Genomic DNA, 20,642 nt, shown 5'->3' with positions numbered 1-20,642 from the left:
TCGGTAAAAGGGCCTGAATAACTTTTGCTGGTTGATATTTTGTCCAAGCAGATGTTTTTAGAAGTGTAGCAATAAAAGCTTGGACAAGCACATCTGAAGAAAGAGACATTTACGGGTCTAATCTGTCTGGAATCAGGGCCGCAGTGGAGGCCAATGATCTACTTACCAGCAACGCCATTACAGCAGAACCTCCAGAGTGTGCAGATCTTTTGAGAAAGGACTTTAGATAAAGACACAGATGTCAAAGGGGGAGGAAATGTGTACAGGAAATTGACTGGTGGGAAATTTCATATCACATTTAGGGCCGGCTTCCCAAACAAGGATTAGTTTAAACCAGGACTAGGCCTTATAGTTAAATCACTAGTTAAACATCACTGGTGTGCATCTCGAGACGAAACAATCTCACTGATATATTTTAAGATATGCCAGTGTAAATTGTTTTCGTTAAAGACAACTCTAACATTTCAGTCTGGGACTAGCCTTAAGCCCTGTCCGGGAAACTGCAAAACACAAAACCTAAATGTATTGTGGTCAGGACATAAGCAGTCTCTGATGTCATAGCAAATCCCTTAAAGTTTGGTGGAGACCAAAAAGATTTGAAGGTTTATTGGAGCTGTAGACAATTAAACATTATTTATCAACAAAGAGACCGAAAAGCATCTGTATTTATCACAGCTTGCGTCATTGCTTCTTTGATTTTAAGGCTCACGTGTGTAGTAAATAATGTCAACCAGTAGAGGGCAAACTTGGCTAGATCTATTAGTTGGGTCTTGCCCTAATGCTGTATACATTTTGCAAATAAGTTTAATGGGAATTCTTTATTCGATTTAGAATGTAGAATAAAACCAAGCAATTAGATACAATAATGAACACAAGGACACTCTCCTGTGAATCTACCTTCTTTTAAACATTCTATTGAAAGAAATGAGTTTAGTCAGTACTGAAAATTTAGATTAAATATTTTTTTCTGTATGTATACTGCCTTTTTGTCAAGACAACTTGGATTTGGAAGGAGAATAGAAAGAACAAAAGATTCCATCATCGATTTCAGGACAGCAAGGAGCAAAAAAAGAAACGAGATTGGGTTTATCAAACACTTCCAACAAACTAATGCCACTAATCATATATTATTGCTTCTCAAAATGTTTTAATATTTTACAGTAGAAATACTGGCTGATGTTAATGCTGTTTCCCTCATAAATTGTCACTTTCTGATGGACGATGTCATTTAGGATTAAACATTAAAACAACATACATCCATAAACATGTTTTCCTTGATACATTTTCATTTTCAACTACAATTATATTTCCTAATAACCTAAAGTGCAAGGCAACACCATATCGATATTAGCTCAGTGTTAATGAGCGACTAATGTTGCCTGTTAACTTTTAAAGACACCAGTGTCACCTTTAGCATAACTTTATCTTTTAAAACACAAACTAGTTTAATACCCATTATATTAAGACATAAAGTACAGGAAGAGAACAGGAATGTGTGCAGAACAGCAACAGAGGATTACAACTCATATGATCATTCAGAATGTGTTTATTTTCTTAAAAGCATGACAGTCAGTTGAAAGAATACAGAGGTGGAAGGAGGAGTGTATTCACATTCAACCACACTGAGAAGAACATCAGAGAAAATATGCGTAAACCAACAGACCACCAGAACACCAAAGGCAATTGTGAAGCACTATTAAAAAAATTGCTTTTAATCGTGGTACACAGTATCTAGTTGCGGTTTAAGTACACATGGATGCTAGAAATAAGTTCTTCAGACCTACATACAATATAACACTGCTTATCATGTTTGTATTTGAGGTCTTTTAGCTTTTAGTAGTTATATGTGACAAGCAAAAGCAAAAACAGAACAACAAATCACATCTCAAAAGTCTTAGATTAGATAGAACAAAAGCATTATACCGATTGTGAAATATTTTATTAGGAAAAAAACAAAATGACATGACGCTTCCAAGATCTAAAGAATATTTCATCAAAGCCGACTTTAGCAGAAACCTGTGACAGCACAAACACAAACAGTTGTCTTGTATCTTTCTGAAATCAATAGACAGCTGACAGAACATAATTGCATATCAAGGCCTTCTTGATTTTGAAGCAACTTGACTGTACAAATTGTTGGCCACTGGAGGGGAAACCTGTAATGTCATTTTAATTTTTTGTGACAGGCTACATCCATTTTTTTATAAAGACTTATTATTAGCAAGGATTTTAAATTGGTGTGAGGACAGGCATTTAAACAGGTCTTAAACCAATGCTTGCCTTCCTCTATGACATCACTATGACACTTTAACAGACAGACCAATCAAAGATCGTGTGTTCACACGGACACACTGACACATTGAGAAAAGCATCACAGTATCGCAGTTGTAGACTATTGCTCATGAGATGGCATCCGTTTCTCAAACTTCCTAAAATCCTACCTGTCTTTCCCTTGTGCGAAAAATCTAAATTAGATATTTGTATAAAAAAATTAAATCAAAAATATATAAAGTCTGACAGCACGAAATCAGATTTCGTTTTTAAAACAGCTCTCAAATAAACCAGGTAGTAGATAAATTACAATTGTGAGTGACAGATGTGTTTACAGTGGTAGAATTACTTACAGTAAATGAGAAAGTACATAAAACATCTGTATAAAATAGTGAAAATGTTGTTTGCTGAAGAAACCGACATATCTATACGGTAAAATATTATAGGCAAAGGTAATATTATTCGCATAAGTCAAAACAAATGATAATTATTAAGGACTGTGTTTTAAAGGTTTAAAAAGATTAAGTTAGAATTAGGAGGTATATTTTAATAATTGATGTTAGATTATGGTTATTTGTGTTGAAATTGTTAGGATATTGTCGCATATCATACAGACTTGTCGCATATCATACAGACCAGTAAATGTGTACATCAGCATACAATGTTTGTTAAGAAAAATGCAGAGAAATTTACATTCCGAAATATACTGTCACTTATTTTTAATTTACGTTAAATTACTTTCTTAAAGTGAGAGAGAAAAAATATTTAATATAAATTATGTGCATTTACAAATTCAAAAGCTTTGTGTTTGACTGTGATATACACTGTGATAATACGTAATTCTGTTTTTTAAAACAATATATTCGATATATCTTAGAATATATTTAAATACATCATGGCTTTTTTAAAGAAATGTTAAAGAGAATATTCATCAAATAATGAATATGAGCATATATTCAAATCAACAGATGTTTTTTAAAGCAGGTATAAAATGGCCTCTCTGTATTTTAGATGCATTTACACCTCGGATGAAAGCCAGATATCCGAAACATCACTATTGCATGTGTGTGGATCTGTACTTTACGATGAACAGGTATATTATGCAAAACATGTACAGTGTATGCAAATTATTTTATAATACAGTATAAGATCACTTTACTGTTTCCACTGTCCATGTGGCTATAGCTACCAAGCAGTTTTGAGGTATGTGGTACATTTACCTATTCTGCTCCATTTATTGGGCCACATGTCTCAACCATTACACCGTCATCAGTAACTAAAGATAAACTCTGCCTTTTGTTGCTGCAAAATGCTGCAATAATACTTGACATATAAACCGTGTTAAACAAACAGTGTGTTTGTTCACGCTGTCAAATATACTTGTGAAGCTAAAATATAGACGTATGTGTTCATGGTTTGAACGGCAGATTAAAAAAAAGCATGCTGGTCTTGGTTTTGTCTAGTCTACAGAGGTTAGTAAGTTATTTACAGAAACTTTACACTTCACAAAAAAGAATATTGGAGAATAAATAAATGTGCATGGCAAGTGAAATTATTTGCCAGCCAAAAATGTTGGTGCATCACTACTTAACTAAAAATAACTAATAAGCTGGACAAACTTCTCTAAAATGAACTGTATAGATGTCTGCTGCTACCTATCCTAAAACATACATGTATAAGCAGATCTGTGCTAAAGTTCCCAATCTTGGCTTAATGTAAGCAGAAAACAGCTTTTTACTTCATTTTATGCAACATTTACAAAGTGGTCAAAGCCTTCAATACAAGTCACACAAAACAAACGATGTTTGCAGAGCTCCCGGTGTTTTTAGTCAACTCTTAAAAGTGTGTAAGGCTTTGTGCTGCAGATTCAGTATTAGCATGCTAGCTGCTTATGTACAGTGTGCATGATTTGACAGGAAGTGATATTAACCGCTTGGTTCCTCGCCCGTGTCTGGCGCCGGGACGGGGGAAGCTTCTCCGTTGCACCTCGAAGTGGGATTGGGCTGTTCGGCAACCGGTGGTTCAGGGGCACCAGTTGCCGGTTCTGGTTGGGTGCTAGGAATCTCAGGGGGCTTGATTTCGGCTGTGGCCAAAGGGGCTGCGGAGGCCTCCGATGGAGATTGAGGGTTTTCCTGGGTGCTTGGTGCAGGGTTGGCGGTAGCTGGTGCGGTCGCTGTTGCAGTCTGATGTTCCGGAGCTCTCAAACGCTTCATCATGGTCGTGACTCGTACGGCTTTCTATAAAGCAAAAGTTTTTTTGGGTAAATGTGAGCATTCTAAGAAAGCAACAGTAGATTGTTCGACAAGTTACCTTCCACTTTGCTTTAGCAAAGTTCTTCTCGATTTGAGCGCACACGTTTTCTTTGATGTTCTTGTCAGAGGCAGCATTTCCAGAAATCCTTAACCGCAAAAAGTGTTTAAGTAAATCTGACACCAACAAAGGAAAAAAACAACCTTTTCTTTACAGGAACGGCAATGTGTTGTATAATTCTGTCATTATTTATTCACCCTAATGTCTTTTAAAAAAGTCAGTGTGGATCATGTTGTTTTGTTACAAACATTCTTCAAAATATCTTCTTTTGTGTTTTGCAGAAAAAGTCATAGAGATTTGGAATTTAATGAAAGTGAAAAAAATGATTATTTTGGGGTAAACTTTTCCTTTAATACTAGAACTACAGTACCATTCATGGTTGATGGCCTCTTGAGCAGTTAATCTCTGATCTTGGTCCACCTCCATCAGCCGTGACACTAAATTTTTAGCTGAAAAGATGTAACAGCAATGATTGAAAACAAACCTAAGTACAATCTTTAACAATTGCATTGAAGTCAAGGTTTAAATATGAAAGATTTGTCCTCTACTAAGTTCATGAGGTTTATCTGTGTTAGTCATTAAATGTACCGGATTCTGAAATATCATCCCAGTATGGTGAGTCAAACTCATAGTCTCCAGCAAGAATCTTCCGGAAGAGGTTCTTATCGTGGTTTTCATAATCATCTTCATCCATTTCATCATAGAATGGAGGATTTCCGGATAGCCTGTGCACGGATGAAATCATTGCAGTTAATGGTAGTCTCAGCTACAGATGGCGTGCCCACAGATAGCCCGCCGATTGTCTCATGCAAACTGCATACAAACTTACATAATATCTACAAAAAACATCAGTTGACACCATTTAAATCACACAAAGAGTCCAAAAGTGTGTTTTAGTTTTTTAGGAAAATGTAAAGAAATGTGTTAACTTACAGTATGTACATAATCACACCAAGAGCCCAGCAATCCACAGGTCGCCCGTATCTCTGTCTCCCAACAACCTCTGGAGCTGGATGAAGAAATTTACAGGTATAAAAGTCAGGACATCGTCCAAATCATTTTTAACAGCATGAGAACTCTAGTTACCATTGTCTACTATTCTACTATGTCTATTCTAACCTTTTACGATCGTATACTTTGCAGACAATTGTATTGGCTCTCTCTATACACTTTGTTGAAAAAAAAGATAAAACAACAACACCATCTGCAGCAAGTGTCCCGAGAGCTTTCAAAAAGGCTTTGTCTGTTTTGAAGAGCATCTTACCCAGATACTCTGGGGTTCCACAAGGCTCCTTGATGAGTCCATTTTCCAGTTTTGCCAGATGGAAATCACTGATGACTATTTTAGAATGTTTCAGTCGGTTGTAGTACACCAGATTCTCAAGCTACAGGGAATAGGAATGACAAGATGACATGCTAGTCCCTTTTCTCAAAAAAGTCTGTCTTAAACCTTCCATTTGTGTTCCAAGAAAATCTAAATGTAAACCAAACAACGCTTACTTGAGCTAAGTTTATGAATGCTGTTTACTGAAAAATAACACCATGTCAGCCAGACGCGACTGGCGCGATGCGACACGACAAAAGACGTTAGAATCGCATTAGAACCCATTATAATTAAAAATGTTGTCCACATTCTTTGCGGTGCCGCAAGACGCGACAAACCCATTAAGAACAAGCAGGTTGTCATGTCGCATCACGCCTGTCGCGTCCAGTGTAGATACGGTGTAAGACGACAATTAATTTTTAAACATGACCTAATCAACAGAATGAAAGGAAAGACACACTAAAAATAGGATTCACAGCAAATCCTTAGTTGTTTGTAGTCTGAATAGAAAAGTATACGTAGTTCTACATAAGTACCTTTAGGTTCCTGTGAACAATCTTCAGGCTGTGCAGGTAAGCCACAGCCTCCATCACCTGTCTGATCACATTGCTGGTGTCTTTCTCAGAGTAATAGCCTTGATCCAATATCCAGTCAAACACCTCTCGACCTGTAGCTCTGTTGATTCAGGACAAAAGGACATATCAATTATTTTACTCCTGTTTATTTTTTCTAAGCAAAGGAGATGGCTCAGACCACCCAACCCCCTTTAACAGCATATCGTGTACACATCAAGTGCACACAACATGCTGAGCGGCTATTTCTGTGGAAATCTAAATGATTCATTCTGATTTGCTGCAATATTTGCACCTTCAAGATATTAACTTGTGCATCTCTAACAGGCACGGATCAGCCAATCCATGCCGCATATACTGTACAGCAGGGACAAAGAATTAAAATAATGAATGCAAATCCAAACAGACAGGTAAGAGTGTGACAGGGACGCTGTGGTATAATCACGCTAGGACAGTCTGAGCTCAAGGTTTATTTCTGATGTGTCTCAACTTGAAGTATAGCTGCTGCTTTGGTCTCATGAAGTTTGCGATGATATAAAAATATGAACTTTATTGGCCCGGTGGAATCTAGTTCAGGTGCATAACACATATGAAACATATGTCTGGACTTACAGCTCAAGGAACAGGTAGTACTCTTTCCTTGTCTCGTAGACGTCCACCAGCTGGAGGATGTTGGCATGTTTTACCCTGTTGAAGACAAATTGACATTAAAAGAAAGTTTGTGCTAGAATACACACCTGGAATATACACATAGCAGATGTAGCAGACCAAAACATTTAAGCAGTTTTAATATTACAACCAACGAAACTCTATAATAATATAAAGTATATATTTGAAATCTATGTATTTATATAGTACTGACTGTATACTATATAGCCCATTCAACTTTCTCTTTTTAGCGTGTAGCTCCCCAATAATATGTGGCCGTGGGAAGGGAAATGAATCAGTCCAGTGTATATAGAAAATTAATTAAATACGCTGATTTCATGCATTGAAGATTCTTATATGTGTTTATGCAATCAAAAGAGAAGGGCAACTAAAGGTGAGTGTATTAAAAATGCTCAGTCTAAAAATGACTTATTGTGTTATTCATGAGCCGTTGTGATGGGACAGAATCGCACCACCGCAGGATCTGAGTGCCATGAGAGATGCTGATTGTATTCATGTTTTATATTATTGGCACCATCTCAAGGCTTTAAAATGTTTTGATGTTTAACGCTATGTCTTAATGTAAAATCAAGCTTCTGTAGCTAGTGTGCACTGGCATACTTTAGTACAATATTTTTTAGATCTTACCAAATAAAAAATAAACAAATCCCAGAGGCGCATTTTCAACTAACACGCTCTTTTAATAACAAAAAAATATTGCGCTGTTGACTTTTGGCCAGGTTTGACTTGAGTTGGTCTATGGCGCAGTCTATTTTCAGTTCCTCAAGATAGCAATGTGGCAACAACTTTTTTAGACCAGCACGCCGATCGGGCTGAAACTAGCTAAAACATTGCGCTGGGTGTAAGATAGGGCCCCTAATATTTTAATGCATCTTTTGTGTAGTTGTGAAAATGAGGACAAACTAAATCAGCACAATATAGATTTGTGAGCTTAACTGTGCACAATCATCCTGGAGGGAAAAGAGTGGTTAATGGAGCTTTAAGGAACATTATTTGCAAGTGAAAAAGGCATGATCCCGTGCTTTTTAAACCAAATGAGATTATGATTCTAAAGGTGTAGACTATTATTCATTTCAAGGAAACTGTTTCTAACTCACATCTTCAGGATGAGAATCTCATTCTTTGCAGCCTTCCGCACTTTTCTTCCGTCTTTCTTGAGGAATTTTTTGCAGGTGAACATTTTCAGCGTGTTCTTATCCTTCGCCCTGAAGATCTCGCTGAACTCCTCCCTTGAGGAGAAATCAATCTGGCTTTAATCTAAACTGCATTTAAGGTACATTTGAACCCACTTAAATAAATATTTTGTTATGTGTATGAGACGTTAAATTACGTATTATTTATGAAAAATCTATACAGGGAATGAATTATGCAATTATCAAACGTCACTTACGATTTAACAATTTGCCCCAGATCATATTTGTCTGTGATTTCTGTGGGACTGGTGTAGTCCTTCTTCTCGCCAGGTTTTAAACAGCCGAATGGCATGGCCCACCCTGCCCTCGAAGGAGCGAGAAAGGGAGAGGGTTTAGGACAAAACGTTATATGCATGTTCACTTTTTATCATCTTTTGTGACACACTAATTTGGTGTCCCAAACATTAAGAGTGCCATTGAGAGATGTAAAAGATAAATACTGTTTATTTGAGGTTAAGCAGTCAAAGAGAAAATGCAATTTCCAGTGTAGCAGCAAGTCAAGCCAAGAGCAACTGCTGAGTGATGATGGACAAAGTAAGATGAAGACAAATGAAAGGTCTTTGGGTGCTTTTTACCACACTTACAGACTAAATCACTGTACTTCTCCTCTCTCTCGAGAGAAAGGATAAATTAAATTAGACATGACGCTCTCTCTCTCTTGTGCTGCAAGTGGGACTAGTTGATAGCCAGACTAATTGGCAGAAGATGCATCTGCCTTTATGAAAACGTACATAGAAAATTAGAAACAAAATAACTTTTGGATTTCTGCTGAGTAGAGATCTCCCATTCTTTATATGAATAAAAAGAGCAATTAAAAGTAATAAAGATGAAGAGATTTTCATCAACTTGAAAAGTGATTGCGTATTCATATTTTAAACTGCTTTAAGGAATAGTTCACCCATTTACTCACCCTCTTGTAATGTAAACCCTGAACACTGCTGAACACAAAGATATTTTTTTTATCAGGAATTCAGTCCTGGTTGTAGATGGTTAAAGGCGGAAACATGTGCCTGGCCCAAAAATGTTGGTTATAATATAACAATTAGTTTATTTTTAATTTATATGAATATTTTATTATATGTCAATTGTAATTCTTGCGACACATAACATCTGTTTATGTTGTTGCTGCAGAAACCGTCAATACTGGTTATATAAAAAAAAGTGAAATATACAATTCTTGCCTCACACGTATCTCCCTTCTCATAGGCTTCACTTTCTTTGTTTTTTGCGCAAGTGATGAAGTTCTCTACACTTACATTTTTCTGTTTGATCTCATAAAAATGGCAAACTCCAAGCAGTTAAACTGAGATTTGTCACACATATAAACAACACGTTTTAGTCGTAATGATCGTCAGTTTGATTTAAAGCTTAATTTTATCTGGCTGTTAAATAAGGTGCTGTACTGTATCTGATGGTGAGGAAGGCATCGGGCCAAGTCTGAACCGAGTGTTTGTGCAATGTCTCCATCTGGTTCATTTTTAAATGGCCAATGATAACCTGCAAATAATCCACCAAAGAAACAAGTTTCTGACAATCTCATATAAATCTTGATTGCCTATTCATTAGTATTGCATACGTTGTATCTTCGAAGTTTATTTAGTTTCATCAAATTTATAAAAGAGAAATTCCTGCTGTACGATTATTTCCGGAAAAAGACGAGCTCCTGGACGCAGGCAGGGGGGGACGGAACTACAGCATGAGCATACAACATCATCGCATTAATCCCTTCTTGTTTTTTACATTATGCACGTACGCGGCGATTGTCAACCAAACACAGACATATGACTTAGTTTGATTTACTGAGTGAGGCATATTTTAGCACCGGGACCACGGCATCTATCTGTTTCAAACGATATATCCACTGTTTATATAACATCCATCAATGATATATCGCAAGAGTAACGAGCTGCAGCTGCAGGACCACAGTGCAGCCGATCTTGACGCAGCGCAACCAATCTTGATAAGCGGGTCTTACTTTCACTTGTCGGTTGGCAGGCTATTTCTTTCGCCTTGCTTTGCTTTTCCGCGAGAGTTGTCCAATAAAAGTAATAGGATCCCTGTTACGAAACAGGGATCCAGACTGTGGTGAGGAAGGCGGGATGAGAGCCCGTTGACAAGTTGACAATGTTAAGGACGAGAAGCCAGCACATTTGACAGTATAAAGAAGTCAGAATGCATGAAATAGCATGTTACCCGATCTTTAGGAATCACACTGTTAAGGCACTGACTCACTAAGCAGGTGCTTTCCATTTCTGATGCATTCTGTTTCTCTCTGGTTCTTTTGCTGACTATCATTTATTTTATTCTTTGGCACTAAAACATTCTGTTATACTGGGCTGTGCTCTTAAAGCACATTTATAGCACACCCCTTCCACACCTTTGATGTTATAAACATTGCGTAATGGACCATTTGGCATAAGCGTAACAACATATATATGCAGCATTGTCATCTAGGAATATGGGCTGCACTTCTTAAGAAGGAGCAGATATGTCGATCAATACTCTAAGATGTTTCTGAGACGCCTGTGAACTCCAGCCAATACCATTAGCAATTTCTTGCCGACCACACTTGGAAAAAATGGTTTATCTGGCACTCTTATGATTCATTTTTTCCTTTTTGGTGCATAATGTTCAAATCAAATTTTTTCTCAAATCGATAAGCTCTTCTGAGCAATCTTGGTTGAGTAAAAGGAAGGATGTGGATCAGATGAAACATTGTGTCCGGACAGAAATTATTTGCTGGTGTAAAGCATGGCAGTTATTATGATTGAGACTTAACAGCGTGCATCAATAAATGTGTTAAAGCTGTTTAAACCATCTTAGCTAGACAGTGCTGATCAAAATTTCCTTAAATAAAAATAGTAGTCCTTGGTCATATTCTTTGTAATGAAATGAAAATGACAGAATTATAATTCTTAGTGATCATCTGATGCTCTCTCAATCCTGGTTTACCTGTCGGCGAACCTGTGACCTCCCCTCGGTGAACATCTTAATCTGAACAATGTCGACATGTTAGTTTTCCATCAACGAGTAGGAAAAGTTTTTATGTCAATCTGAATAGGAACGCAAGGTCGGTTCAAACAGTTTGTTTCAAATGGAATTTTTAAGGACAAGTTGTCACTGCAAAAAGCTTTTTTATTTGATATGTAACTTTCTTATATTATATAAGTTTTCAGTATTTTCAGTATAATATTTTTAAAAGTATTTAAAAAAGGTCTATATTTCTCTTCCACTCATGATGTGGTTGCTACATGCAACTATAGTAATATTAATATTATTTATGTAAATAATATATATTTCCCCCCCCAAAAAATGGTAAAAAACTGCCACCGTCACAGCCCTAATTCCGACGTTCCTAATTTATAAAAAATGTCCCATTAATCTTCATATTCCTCTTCTACATTTATTTACATCAGGTACAGTTCCGTTTCATAAATAATAAAAACATGTTATTATGCATTTACTGTAAATAGAGATTTACAGATAACAACATAAACAAACAAAGTGATTTGTCTTCAATTTGTCGGCCTAGTTTTATTGCTTATACGATGCAATTACAATGAAGTAATTCATAATACAGCTTGTATAATTGCAAGACCAGTTCCTATCCGAACACATTAGAATCCACAGAGTATTCATCTCTTTTCATGAAGCGTTCCTCTGTGTAACAAGCAAAGAACTTAATTGACTAAAAACTCATGAGGTTCTTGAGGAAGCAAGGGCGGTGAGAAAGTGAGAGAGAGAGAGAGAGAGAGAGAGAGAGAGAGAGAGAGAGAGAGAGAGAGAGAGAGAGAGAGAGAGAGTGAGAGAGAGAGCACAGCGTGGTAGGACTGCATTTTGCAACATCATCTCCTCATTACTGCCTCTCGAAAGGAATCAGGCGATCCAGAACTTAATTCGAAACGGGAAACTTCTAAGACAGAGAAATGAAAGCTCCTTGGTTATCCCAAAGGCACTGTGAATGCTAATTAAACCCAGTGCCTGATACATTAGACTCTGTTTCAACCTTTCTGGAGAGCATAGAGGAACACAGACTGGGAGAAAGACAGCAATAATAATCTCATGTATAGTATTACAGTGAAAAAGAAAGAGTGTGTTGGGAGGATTGATCAGAGGGAAAGAAACTGAAACAATAAACTGCTGATGATCACAGAAACAATAGTAATCATCAGCACAGGGAAACCTGCTTACTACATAACCAATGGCTACCTTCCTCCCATAAATTCACCATCCATAGTATTTCTGAGCTGGCAAAACCTATGACTCCCTCCATCAGCCCCATCTGCCTATAGTTTCTAGATCATCAATGGCCGAGGACATGGGGAGACAGAGATCATCGAGTCTGTGATGATGACCCACAGATTGCTTTACAGCAGGTGGGTTCAGACATCTGATCCCCAGACGCAGTGAGATCCTTTTGCACACTGGGCAGGGTCGGAAATTAAGCAGAATTTGAGAAAATGCCAACAAAAATGACTCAGAAATGAAAGTGTGGGAGCCGGAAATGCTCCAGTAGTGATTTCCCTTGATTTTGTAATCTGTTATCTGGCATTTGACTCTTCGTTTTAAGGCATGTTGTTAGTTTAGCAGTTCTACAGATACTATAATATATAATATATATACAGACACTTGTACACTATACAGACACTACACGCACCGGTCTCGTATCCCGGAGGAGATTCTGGAGCATATAAGAGGACGAATGACCAGGCCTGGATTTTATGGTTTGTGTGTGCTTATTTACGTTTGATTTTATTAATTAAAGGTTATTTTATGTTCGCCAGTTCCCGTTTCCTTCCTTCCCTTCTATTGAACCTTGTTACAGGTTCTTTATGGAAACATTTAGACAAAAAAGCTTTTTCTATAGCATCGTGTGAGGTAAGGTAAGATAAGGTTTTACATCCATCCCCCCTTTGAAAAGCAGATTAGAGCCACCTGGTTGTAAAAAAAGGTCAAACGTGTGTAATCACATTTCTTTAACCCTTTAACATATGAATACTTTTTTGTGTTCGCAAAGCTTAGGCAATAAAAGTCACCAATTGTCATCTCATTCCAAATAATTTAGGGCGTTTTTAACATTTCAAAATGTAAAATGAAAAGCAACTTTATTTTTTAAACCCATTTGCAAATACTTTCATTTTAGTGTTGGCAGCTAAGATTGCATTACAATTAATTATACATTATCAAAATAAATGTATTAGAAAAACATTTTCATAAACCTGCACATTGTCTGTGAAAATTAATTACAGGGTTCAGATATCCATGCCCTGTAAAATAAGGAAGGCCTCAAAGTATTTGTTGCAGAGAAAAACAAAACATATTAAGACTAAACAACGGTAGTCTTTCCTCCAAACTCCTAGACAGGCTGTCGACATCGCTCTCACAATGTCAAGATCTTCAACCAGCTTTGTCTACTGTTTAAGTCTCAGATCTCAGCTCCCTTTGACGAATTTGTACTTCCACAAACCAGTAAACAGTCCATCAACACACTTGTTTGCGCTTCATTCTATCTTGTTTCCCCATTAGTGTGTTTTCAGAGATTTTGAGGCCAGTTTTAAATGAAAGTCGCTCATCCTTAAATGTGCGATGAGTTTGAGTCAGGGTACAAAAAGAGTCGCTGCCTCCACGTCAAGCTCCAATCCTCATTGCATTTTTGGGCCAACAAAGGCACAAAACAAAATAATGAGCCGGGGGAAATAAAAGAGCGATGCTCTATCAATTATTTCTGTCTAGTGCAGCTCTCTGCCTCTGGATTCTTGAACATTCCTTTGCTCCTACAGTCAGTTATTCCCTGTGCATTGTCAAACCCTCCAAATTCTCATTGGTATTCCCTCTTTTGGCATGTCTTTCACTCCGTCTCGCTGTCTGATTTTGGTGTGGTGAACTCCATCATCAGTGATCGTTTTGTTAAAATAAAACTCATGCATCATGAAGCACATTTACAAACAACACCTTCGTGGGTTTATCAAACACAGAAAATCTCACTTTTTTCTCAGGCTTCCTCTTGTTTTTGTGAAAGATCAAAGTATCGCTAGAGTACAGCAGCACAAGCTTCTGTCAACTTCTATGTGAGTCGACCGGTGGATGGAAGTATTTCTCTAAATCATTGTTATATACCATGTCAACACCACTGTTAAAATCAGTGATTTTTAAGGTTAACAATCTACAGCTACAAGCTTTTAAAGGATTTTATATCATTTGAATATTGCAGGGTTATGTATAGTTCAGCTGTCAATAATGCATGGGAACCGCATATTTAAATCATCCAACATCCTCTAATTCAGCTGTATCCTTTATATGGTTATGAGTGCAGGGAGTTGTGTGAAAGGCATATGCTCTGACCGTACAAGAGTGATCTATAGGGAAAATTCTTCACATAAGGTTATATGTTTGTGTTGCCTACATGTGTGCTCAAATATACTGTATATAGACCTATGTGGACTTTGCATACTTGTGCATTTTAAATGTTTCTGTGTATATCGGTGTAAGAAAAGACATCCAAATGTAATCCTCCACGCTCCCTCACCTGTTTCGTGTCTAATCTTCACACCTGCCCGTCATCTGCCTCATCATGGACTCGTATATATTATCGCTCTGTTCTCGCCTTCATTGTCTAGTCTTAAATGTAATGCTCTTGTTTTGCGTCTTCATCTGTCTTACACAGTCACTACGATTTAAAGTGTTTTGCCTGTGGACCGGCCCTCGTCTGCATTTCTTGGTAGCGTTCCGTTACAATTATGTAATAATGGTTAATGAGAGATCTCAAAAATGAAAATTCTGTCATCATTTACTCACCTTCGAGTTGTTTCAAATCTGTATACATTTCTTTGTTCTGATGAACATAAAATAGTATATTTTGAAGAAAGTTGGACAGCAACAGTTCTGGCGCACTTTTGACTACAAATGTAATTTTCAAAAGTCAATGGGGTCCCAGAACTGTTTGGTTACAAGCATTCGCTCTGTTCATCAGAACAAAGATATTTATTTTAGTTAAGTTTAGAACAACTTAAAAGTGATAAATTTTTGGGTGAACTATCCCTTTAAAAGCAAACGTAAAGTTTAGGAAAACGTATCTATATATATTTATATTTTTTCAACAAAGGAGGATCATTAACCCATCAAAACCATAAAATAGCATAAACTCAACCTGCTAAACCTATAAAAAAACATTGAAGGAATTTCAATTTATGCCGCACTCTAACTGGCTGGTTCTTATTCATTATTTGGTCCATTTCAAAAATATCTTTTAAAATAAAAACATCTAAATTAATAATCTGAATAAATTAATATTTTGGCATAGTTATATTTTTGTCTCTAGAAGTTTTTTCAAACATACACCTTTCGATTTTCAAGATCATGAGCAACATTTTTGTCAAGTGATTCTAAACTTTGACTGGCAGTGTACATGAAAATTTATGTATTTAAACCCACATTAAATTTCCTGTAGCTGCTGATCAGATACTTTGTGATGATACTGTAAAACGTTTTTCAGAAGTTTGTTCTCATTTCCCAATAAGCAATAGTTTCAATTTATGTGTGTTTCTGGGGCGCCTCGCTTGACTGGCCCGTTTCAATTTACACCAAAGCATTCAGATGAAATTGAGGTCAGGACTCTAACTTGGCTGGTCCAAAATATAGATCTGAACCATTACATTGTGTCATGACCAACATCATTTGAATTCTGAGATCTGTGACAGATGCCCTGATTTTATGCTGCAGAATATACTGTTACAGTATAATTCTATGGTTTACATGTATTACCATGACAACAACATACTTCCTTTAGCTATGCTTTCTAAACACCATTTGTACAAGAAGCACATTTCCAAGTAACATGTTGCAAGGGATCATTTTTCTTCTCATGTATAATCTACTTTCAAACTTTACATGCTCATTTGAAAGAGTTATGCATTCACTTTGTTTTTATGTGCCTTCTCACATCTTTGGCTGCACTCAATATTGACTGCAATTTTACTGCAGGATGGCCATATTAATCTTTCAGGTCATCGAGGAGTGATGTGTGCATATTTTCTGGTTCTCCTGAGGACATTTTCCAAAACGGCCGCCATAAATACGTCTCTTCATTATAGTACGAAGTGTATATTTATGAGCATGCCCCCACCCTGCCTAAACAACCGTGTGCACGCTCTAATCTCATCAAAGGCCCATTTCTAATATGCTTCAGCTACAGACTATTTAATTGGCTTGCATAAAATGTATATTACGAGAAATATTTTCAGCTCCTGCTGCCGATAAATAGTAATGAAATCTGTGTGAACGCAAGCAGCGCGGTAATTGAAGGTCCAGTTGGAATGCTGACTGCTGTAGTTGCATGCGGAGGAGACAAATTACAGGCTGTAAATTCTGGTGTGCTTGCCATCCAAATGAAAAGTGTGTGCGCGGGGAATATACTTTCAAATATAATTTTCACAATAAAAGTTCACGCATGTACTCAGCATAATCCCTTCATCGTTCTCTGCAACACAGGAAAACAACGGATACATCCATCATATTACAGTATTGAATGGAACTGCACAAAAGAGGGTTTTGTACCATACCTGACGAGGCTGCAAAATTCAAGATGGAATATTCTTCCAATTAAAGTGAATTTCACATACATGCCCTTATTCAGGTGTGTATACAGATGACAGGAGCGCTATAGTACACTGTGCCTCTTTCCCGATTGCTGTCCTCTGTTTTATAGTACAATCTGTCTCTCACATTCTATATATAGTTAGATGTGCTTTACAGTGTCAGATGGCAAAGACTAGACCATATAACTACAACAGTTGTTCATACAACTGCATGAACAAATGTGGGGTCGTACATTTATTGGTAGATTCTATTCTGTTCTATTGTATTCTATTCGATTCTTAGTTCTGTCAAATTGATTACTCGTGATTAATCGATTCTTACATAAATGTCTGTGTTTATATAATATGTGTGAGTGTGCATGTGCATTTATATTTAATGTACACACATGCACAAGAACATACTGTTTAACAAATATGTATGTAAATATATATACATTTGTATTTAAATATCATAAATACTACGTATTTATAAATATAAGCATAGTGTCGATAACACATATTTCTTAAATATACACAACACACCCATATACATTATAAGCAAACCTTTATTTTGAAATCCACGAATTACAATTAATCGATTTGACAGCACAAACTCTATTCCATTCACCTGTGTAGCTATCTAAGAAGGTTTGTTTGATACTGTTAAAAGAAGAATTGTATTCATTTCCATCTAAGCATCCACTTTGGTAAAAGTCCCATATGAGGAAGTCAATATTATGACTAATCAATAGCTATTCTAGTTTGTTCAGTGGTAATTGCACTGCCATTTGCCCTGTTCAATATGCACCCCTAATACATCTTAGCTTGTCAAGCACAAAGGGAATTTTTCACAGGGCACAGTTGTTTCTCCTTGACATACACACCTTATAACAGTTTCTGTAACAACTGATAACAACTGCCTCTTTGTGTCAAATATTAATTTACCTGGAAATCACTTTAAACGCAGATGTATTTTGTGCATTTGTGAGGTGAAAAATCACTTAAATTACACAGTTCTTTTATTAGAACAACAGCAGATCATCATGTCCCATTGTGAATTTGCATGTTTAGCCCCTTGTTGTCTCAAAGTCAAAAATATGTCCTGGAGTCAATGTGATAACTGGCAGTGGTCCAAATTATAGGGTTACTGGCCTTTCCCTTCAAAAGGAGATGAAGCAGCCATGTGCTATATCTCCACAGTGTAATCTTGAAAGCGTTGCCCCATAGCTTTCATTCTGATATCTTTAAGTTGTGGAAATCAGAACTGAAGAGAGTCATACAGAAGATGTTCTTTGAGTTTTAAGAGTATGGCACCAGCTTTGCAAAGAGCATGTTCCAGAAACTAGTTTTAAAATAGAATTCTGCATTCTGGCCACTCATTGGTTTTGCCTTCTTGTCTGCATTGACTTTCATGTTTAATCACTAATATAAAGAAGAAATGTGACAAATGGTCAAAATCAAAGTTAAAATGAAATCTCTCAAATTACACAGCCTGCTGCTCATAACTGCGTTTTTAGTTATATTTAGCCCTAGACGTTTTCTAGCCTGACAGTAGAGTAGACGCTCTTTTGGTCGAATGCTTTTAAACAGCCACAAAAGAACGCCTACGGGCATAATGCGTGAACGAGAGGAAACAACAAGTCAGGATTTAAACTTTGGCTGAAGACTTAAAAGTTTGGTTTAATGATGAACAACGTGCCAAGCAAGCAGAATGAATTCTCTCCATTTCAGATTTCTATGACACATTTACAGTGTCTCGCGGCTGTCAGAGCAGATAAAAAACACTTCTCTCTGTATGTTTATCTGCCCCAGTCACATTTATTTGTACTTAATTAATCCATTTGATAAAAAGATCGATCCACAGACACATTTAAGAAGGAAAGTTAACTTGCACGTTTTAGCCACAAGTTTCGTCTTTTAACAAGGCATGGCTGCAGCCTGTGAGTTTCTGTGTCAGAGGGAGAGAAATGATCTGGTACAGAAACAGTATTGATACGTCAGGGTTTACCTAGCTTCTATACAATGCGGACAACTGAAATAATTGAACAGCTGGGCTCGTCACCAGATTTTGGTACTCGTGCATACATGTAGCCTAAACTATGTGGTTGAAGGCTCGCTGAGAATTGAGTTCCAAAAGGTTACTTGCATTCTCAAGTAGCATCATATTTAATCAATGAAATATACAAGGTTAGATTAAGGACGAAGGATAAAAATAATTTCAGTCTTACCGTTTTCTTGGAAAGTTAGCAGGCAGAGGGGGGACATAACAGTGTTATGCCGGTGATAATCTTTGTGCAGCAAGATAATTTTGTGTGGCACAATCGGCCGATGTGATTAATAAAATAATCGCCAAAAAAGGCCTGATTAATCACCTGTCCGATCAATCACCTGTCCAATCAATCGGTCGACATCTACTCAAGTGTTCTGTCTTTGAACATACCAGGATGCTGCAACATGCTTTTTTAGATTGGACACAGCCCACAAACACATTACCAACCAAAAAACAGCCTAAGACCAAAATGTACAAAGTTTCTGGAGCTTTTATGTATTCTCAAAGCATGATTATTTCTGCAGTGTTATTGCACCTCAGAGGCAAGCCAACACATTTATGTTTCTCTTCTCTGCAAGCTCTACTGTTGCTTATGTGCCTTTCACATTCACAGTAATGTGGGAATATTAATATACATATTTTAATATACATATTTTGAGTAAAGAAGTATATACTAAAACTGACTCATGCTTATGGTCCTGGGGAGTACTATCAATAAGTATATTGTTAATTAAAAATGGCAGGCAGTATTAGAGTATCACGAAAAGATGCACAAACACTCATCTGGTGTCCTGCTCCATTTTACCATATTTAACACACGAATGCGCACACACACGCACTGTTCTGGGAACTGATGCATGTCTCACACATGCTGTCTGCATGAATCTGTCCTTAATTCTCAAAAGGTTGACTGCCAGCATTCAAACAAGAACAGTGGCTCCATAGTTTTCCCCAGCACATCCTGCTGTTTTAAGAAACCATCATACAATGGAAAGTAAAAACATAAATCACAATCTTTTATGCTGTTAAATGTGTCTTATCTATTAGCGAGGCAATTTAAGGCCATTAGAGGCAGAATGCAGGGATGAAAGAAGGACAGACGCTCTCATAAGCTTTTAGACTGGCATTGTGAGCCAACAAAAATGCCCTCTCCAGCATATGTTAATAGAGCTGAAAGCAGTTTCACCGCTCAAAACAACCCCACCAGGCTTTACAAAGGCTGAATTCCAACATCCTCACACCCACATGGGTGAAAGAGCCCACCACGCTCGATTATCTCTCCCAGTCAATTGCGTGTGAGAGCTGTTTTCTTTTCCGCTGCCTAAATATAAACGGCGTTGCATTGCTGTGGTGCTGGGATGAACTGGACAGTGACTCGTCTGTGTTTTTTGTCAGCGTACAGTGTGATTGGAGCACGCGGCTCTGCAGAAAGAGAGGGAAAGAGAGGGATGAGTCACTGAAGGGATGACAGAGGTCAGAACAGTGGGAGGATCAGGGGTGCTGAGTGATGAAGGTGAGAAACAGCTTGGTTAATGGTGGAGAACGCCCCCGTTAGTCGTGCTACACTAATACCATTGCATCGCGTGTGTTTGTGTGTGTGCGTTTGACTGCACTCCAGTTGATCTAGCACGCTGTGTGCAACCTGGAAGTGTGCTTTTTTTGCTGTTGCTTATGCAAAAG

General features: G+C 37.3%; 1 protein-coding gene across 3 annotated transcripts in view; it reads right to left on the bottom strand.

Moving 5' to 3' along the window:
* Positions 1-1,527: 1,527 nt before the first annotated feature.
* Positions 1,528-20,642, bottom strand: part of camkvb (CaM kinase-like vesicle-associated b) — a 36,040-nt gene continuing 16,925 nt past the window's right edge. Inside the window, exons 2-11 of one of the 3 annotated variants that reach the window (XM_079482557.1) lie at positions 8,537-8,639; positions 8,244-8,375; positions 7,090-7,164; positions 6,442-6,580; positions 5,846-5,966; positions 5,515-5,590; positions 5,170-5,306; positions 4,952-5,030; positions 4,582-4,669; positions 1,528-4,508 (exon numbers count right to left, since the gene is read on the bottom strand). In XM_079482557.1, the coding sequence (XP_079338683.1) occupies positions 4,197-4,508; positions 4,582-4,669; positions 4,952-5,030; positions 5,170-5,306; positions 5,515-5,590; positions 5,846-5,966; positions 6,442-6,580; positions 7,090-7,164; positions 8,244-8,375; positions 8,537-8,631 (1,254 nt within the window). In that variant the 5' untranslated portion in view covers positions 8,632-8,639 and the 3' untranslated portion in view covers positions 1,528-4,196. Of the gene's footprint in view, positions 4,509-4,581; positions 4,670-4,951; positions 5,031-5,169; positions 5,307-5,514; positions 5,591-5,845; positions 5,967-6,441; positions 6,581-7,089; positions 7,165-8,243; positions 8,376-8,536; positions 8,645-20,642 lie in introns of all 3 variants that reach the window. The other 2 variants (XM_079482555.1, XM_079482556.1) reach the window with 2 other exon arrangements.

Source organism: Barbatula barbatula, assembly GCF_947034865.1.
Source record: "Barbatula barbatula genome assembly, chromosome: 20".
Classification (NCBI taxonomy): Eukaryota; Metazoa; Chordata; class Actinopteri; order Cypriniformes; family Nemacheilidae; genus Barbatula; species Barbatula barbatula.
The sequence above is the reverse complement of the archived record's forward strand: the minus strand, read 5'-3'. Positions and strand labels throughout refer to the sequence as shown.